We start from the raw sequence: 5,711 nt of genomic DNA, 5'->3' as shown, positions 1-5,711 counted from the left end.
TTGATTTCCCTTCTAAGTTTTTTACGCGCTTGTGCCAATTCCTTCTCCAAGGAGGGAACCGCCGCACCCATCTTCTTGCGAGCTCTAGTTACCCTACGTCGAATAGAGTTGCAATCCCGCCTCAACGTCGCAATGGTGTCGTTCCACCAATATGCTGCCTTTCTTCTATTGGACCTATGGCGTGTCATCGCCAAGTCCGAGGCTATAGCCAAAGCCTCCTGCAGGTGTAGGGCCATTTCCTCCGCCCCAGTCGCTCTCAACCTCGGCCAAAAACTTACCGCGAGACTAGCTCTCAGTTTGTCCGGGTCAAGCTTTCGGATGTTCCACTTAGGAAATCCTCGCGAGGGGTGCGTCCTGAGTGCATCCTTTTTTCCGCCCAGCGTGAGGAAGATGTAACGATGATCCGAGAGTGATTCCATCTCCGTTTCCGTTCTCCAAGATCCGATCCTAGGCAGGGTCGCAGGTGAGACCCAAGTTAGGTCCACTATCGAGGAGCCCTGAGGTCTGACACAGGTAGGAGCCGTACCGATATTGGCCAGTCTTAGGTCATGGGCAGCCGCCCACGTTACTATCGCGTCTCCTCTGGATGTGGGGTGAGTATTCTCCCACAAATGTGACCGCGCGTTGAAATCCCCCATCACCACAAGGGGGCCTCTGAGGTGGTCAGAGATTACGTCGCTCAGGGCTTGCAGGTAGGCCCTGAATTCATTGATGCCCCTGTTCGGGGAGAAATAGCAAGAGGCAACAGCCACATCCCCCCATCTGATGACGACAAATCCTAAACCTCGTCCCAGCACCGTAACCGCTCTTGAAGCGAGAGGACCTTGCCAGGTTATGGCGGCCAGCGGGGGGTCCTCCGTCGACCCAATCCACCTAGTGTCAGCCGGAACGGTATACGGCTCCTGCAAACAGGCCAATCCACAGCCCCGCTCATACATGATCTGCATGAGCAGGTCCTGTGCTCCGATCGACCTGTTAAGATTAATCTGAATGATTGTATCTATCCTGGCTGACTCGAAACAGCCGCATTGCTCCGATCGGCCATCTTCCGTTGGGGTTTCGGGCTTAAACTAGCTCCTCTTCTCGGGGGGCAGGGTGGGCAGACGTCTGACCCAGCCCTGTGGTCGTATCTGCGTCCTGCCTCCTTACAGATTGGGCAGCTCGAAGGCCTGCCGCAGTCTCTTGCCAGGTGTCCGTCCTCACCACAATTGAAACAGCACGAGGAACGATCGACCTCGCTCGGACACCTCTCTCTAACGTGTCCGGCTGCCATGCACTTAAAGCATTGAATAGGGCGTTTTTTAAGTAAGTCTACTTTGGCTGTAGACCACCCTACTCGCAGTTTTCCCTCTTCGGCCAGTCTCATTGCTGTGTCTAGCGGACACTGGGTCCATATCGTACGAAGGCCATTTCTTGTTGATCTCGTTTGACCAAGACGAATGTCCTCCTCAGCACATCTGCCCGTCACTGCCATCGCCGTCCTGAGTTCAGTCGGACCAATCGATGCATCCAGCCCGGATAGTCTAAGTTCACCTCTCAGTGAAGGTCTCGATATTCTAACGCCAGAGTCCCGGAATGTTTCCCTTAATCTAGCCGCAAGGGTATCCGCCTTTGGGGACATATCCCTCCCAGGGATTTCTACAAGCACCGCCCCAGACATCGTAGCTCGGAGTCTTGTGTGCTCAATACCCAGCTCTTCCAGGCTCACGCTATCTCGGGCCTTTTTAACCACGTCTGCGAACTTCATGCCCTCCGGGAAGGACATGGCCACAGCCGCAGACTGTGGAGCGCGCCTACGGACAGTCGCAGGGGGCATTCTTACTGGGGGAGCCAGGTCCCTCGGCCTCGCTCCTCCATCACCTCTTGGCAGGGGTAGGAGGTCCGCTATTCCCTCCCCGTCATTCGGGTGTTCAGTTCCCTTCTTGATCAATTCTCGCGCAACTCGCGATTTATTCTTTGTCCTATTTCTAGAGGCGGGAGGGCGAACAAAGCCATCGTCCTCTGTTTGCGACTCCGTCATTACAGACGAGGAGGGCCGACCCTCCGCCGGTCCAGGTCTGTCAAGGATTCGGCGCGGGCCCAGATCGGGCCTGGGCCTACTCCTGCGGGTGTCGGGTAGGTGCTCTTTAAGGGCCCCCGCTACCGCCCCACTAATGGCCTTCGTGAGTTTAGCGAAGAAGTCCTCTCCAGGAGAATACTTCGCAACAGCCGGAGGGGAGTTCCTCGCCCTCGATGGGGTTCTCCGCGTGTTTGCCATTGACTTATCATCCATCATCTGGGAGAAATCCGCCATTGGGCTGTAGAACTCTACGGAAGGTCCAGGAGATCCTCGTGTCCCGAGCCCATCCGCCGACATCACAGCATCCCCAAGAGGCTGGACTCCGCTTCGTAGCTCCTGCACTTGCAATCTAAGTTGCTGGTTTTCTTCCTTGACTTCCCTCATTTCTCTTTGCAGCTCCAGGATCTTTGATCGCATGTATCCCGAGTCGCCCTCCATGGATGCCCTCATAGCGAGCACCTTGATCGCTTCAGAGGCCGCAGCAGTTTTAACCTTCATTGTGCGAGCGAATGATCCCTTGATATTCGCTGACTTACTTCTGCAGCTCTCCACCTCCTCCAACCATTCTGTGGCTAACGCCGCCATATCGGTCGACGAGAGCTCCTCCATTTGATCAATCAGATCCTCCACCGCTTGCTTTTGTGCATCGGTAAACCTTCCCGGGAATTGCCTGTTCTCGTCAGCGTCCTCAGGTGACGATCCCATTTTCCTCTTTTTAGCCGATGCCCTCGAGGACTCCGAGTTCCTCCTCGGCCTAGAAGCAGACGTATATGACACAAATTCCAGGTCACTGCTCCGCGGGGTACTTGGCCTGGACGACGGGTCCACCTCCATCGTTCCAACGTACTCCAAGTCCGGGGAGCCCGACCTGCTGGCAGCCTTAGGTTTCTTACCCATCGCCGGCACTTCCGCCGGTTTCTCAAAATGACCCTCGTCAGTTTCCTCTTTGTCGTGCTCAACTGAGGCCTTCGTCGGTTTATTGCCACTCTTGCGTAGCTTTTCCACATCAATGTTGACTCTCTCCATCTTCACGATCGCTGGCCTGAGCGAGGGGGTCGTGGTCCCCCCCGCCCCACTCCCTGCGCTTGATGTCGACGCGGGAGGGTAGGGACAAGAGCCCTCCTCGCGCCGTTCCTCAGGGGTCCGAGGCCCCGAGGGAGAATTATCCTTTGTTTGTCTGTCCATGTTGTCTTTAGGGCTTGGTTTTTTGCCAAGAGACCGGCTCTTGCCCCCTTTTCCCATGTCCGGATACGGGGTTCACGGACTGGTAGCAGGTCTTTGTAGCAAATATTTCCTCACGCGCGCAGGCCACACTGCCCCCCAGGAAACAGCGTTGTACGCAAAGCGTATCACTGGAGGCAAGGACAAGCGCTGTTCTCAAGAGAGCTCCTCGTTCTTAAGTGGTGTGCACTCGCTAGACCTCGTCAACCCTCGTATATCTGGAGGAGGGGCTGTAGCTCAACTCAACTCCACAATACACTCCGTGCGCAGTCTAGAAGGCGCCACTCAAAGGCCCACCTTTTCTTTCAGAGAATTTTTTAAAAACGAACAAAACAATCTAACTTAACTAAATAATTAACTACTTTATAAACTAGAAACTAATTAACGCTCAAATATTCAATAATGACAATAACGCTAGCTATATCAATAACGCTAAGAGGAAACAATCTTTCTCTCAGCAACAATAGTTAACTTAATAATAATAACGCTGCGCAAATCATCAAACAAAAGAAACACAGTAAATAACTCAAAGCCAATGGCAACGTAACAATAATAACGCAAGGGGATGAATAACACCGCGTAAATACATGAAATAAACGCATGAGATAAACAACACCTCGCAAATCAACTTTAATTCTTAAATCTTAGAACAAGAAAAAACTCAACAAGATATTCATCCAATTATATATCTAAATATCGGTACTAGAAGAAATTTTAGCACCGACAACATGAAAGAAACCCCGAGGGCCCACTATCAGCTTTAGCATCAGTAGATGATACTTTCGCTTTCACTTTCTAAGTCAGTTTTTATCGATAACCACAAGGGTTACCCCGCAGGTAAGTGCTACCGTCTGTTTTATTTATCCTCTCCTTTCTCTATGCAGCCGGCGATCCACCACAGGCCACACATCAAGGTAAGCTATATTTCATTCGCCGTAGTCCGGCACATACGCAAAGACATTCCTAATTCACTATCCTACAGATTCCACATGAGAGCCAGCCCTAAGAGGTTTCCATCATAAGCAATAATATGATTACCCGGCATGCCTTGTGCTCCCACAGTCAATCAGTATTCCCACTGAGCCACAGATAAGACTATATGACTCGCGCTTGTAGCTCAGTCTCCCCTATAGATAAGCGTATATATCTATTTTCATGAAAGTCCGGCCTTACGCTACAATTCGATCCATGCACAGCAAACTCTCAACGCCAAATACGCGGCGCAACGTCAGCGCACATCTCAACATCTTATGCTCAATGGTTGTTTTATATACAGGTTCCGCTTATGTATAACACTTGTTCTTTACGTATATAGATAGTCAGTAATAAAGAAAGAACCCGTGAGAATGCCCCGCAAGCATACGCCTCCGTGCAAATACTCTCATAGAAACCCGGTCTTACTCTACAGCTCAGACTTCATGCGTTGCGTTCTTAAAACCGGACCCGGCACTCAAGTCCCGGTGCGCGTCTCTACACTACACACTTTATGACTGATTCACATGTGAGCGCCGCTATACGCGTGGCGCTTGCCTCCCATGCATCCGCACAATCAGTGACGGAAACAACTCGCAGCAATGCCACCCGAAAGAAGTGTATATCCGCCGCGATGACAACTAACCTCTTCTGCACATCAAGTTCAACACGCGACCCCGGCACAAGGCATCTCGGAAGTTAAAATTGTGAGACTCAAACCTTGACGGCGGCCGCAACTCCCCCGTCGCTGCGTGCGGGCAAGCCCGGAGCCTACCTGTTACTCGCCCCACGCAGATTCCCGCTGTCACTCGATGATGCTTACGAGCTACGACAACACAGGGACGGAAATGAGAAAAAACACCAGGTATCCAAGAGCCCGCACCCCAGCCTCTTTTACGGGCTTTAAATGTGCGTGTTACTCGTCAATGTGTATATCCTCCCACCGTATTATATCAGTAGCGAGTTTCCCTGTGTACAGTCCCGACGCCAAGGGCGCCCTAACCTCACCTGTCAAGGTGGTCGTATTCGCCGGCCGGCTGAACCTGGTATTCGGATATCAATTCACTACAGAATTCAGTTATTGCAGCAATCTCTCTATCCTTCTCAAGTCTACTTTAATGTAAATAGGTTAGCTGCAATAATAATGCCAGTCGCAGCTTGTTCCCCTTCTAAATATCAAAGTAATGTATCCTCATACTATATTGCAATCTTAAGAACTTATGCACAGGGCACTCTATCCTTCCATTAATCATAAATATACATATGACAGACAGTCCTCTATACCTATTGATAATCTCTATTCTGACCTTATCGCTCACAGCGTATCCGCACTATCTATGTCCCCGTATTGCAACAATATCATTTAATACGGTTTCAATGATAATATCAGGTTCATCGCAAGTCAAAGATAATTAATGCCTCATGCAATTTTCAGAACACGCAGTACGGAGAGGGGCAG

General features: G+C 51.1%; 2 protein-coding genes across 3 annotated transcripts in view; one reads left to right on the top strand and one right to left on the bottom strand.

The window, feature by feature from the left end:
* Positions 1 to 5,711, top strand: part of LOC105460727 (WD repeat-containing protein 35-like) — a 48,547-nt gene that overhangs the window by 30,906 nt on the left and 11,930 nt on the right. The gene's annotated exons all lie outside the window — the stretch shown is intronic.
* LOC105461569 lies at positions 1,001 to 3,301 on the bottom strand. Its single transcript, XM_011708071.1, has one exon. It carries the CDS (start codon positions 3,299 to 3,301, stop codon positions 1,001 to 1,003), a length of 2,301 nt encoding a protein of 766 aa, XP_011706373.1.

This window comes from Wasmannia auropunctata, unplaced genomic scaffold, assembly GCF_000956235.1.
Source record: "Wasmannia auropunctata unplaced genomic scaffold, wasmannia.A_1.0 LD336101.1, whole genome shotgun sequence".
Classification (NCBI taxonomy): domain Eukaryota; kingdom Metazoa; phylum Arthropoda; class Insecta; order Hymenoptera; family Formicidae; genus Wasmannia; species Wasmannia auropunctata.
Note: the sequence above shows the minus strand (reverse complement) of the source record. Positions and strands in the feature narration are given on the sequence as shown.

Bases quoted from the DNA above. Each gene is read 5' to 3' on its own strand.
- LOC105461569 (XM_011708071.1), bottom strand. From the start codon at position 3,301: ATGGGAAAAGGGGGCAAGAGCCGGTCTCTTGGCAAAAAACCAAGCCCT.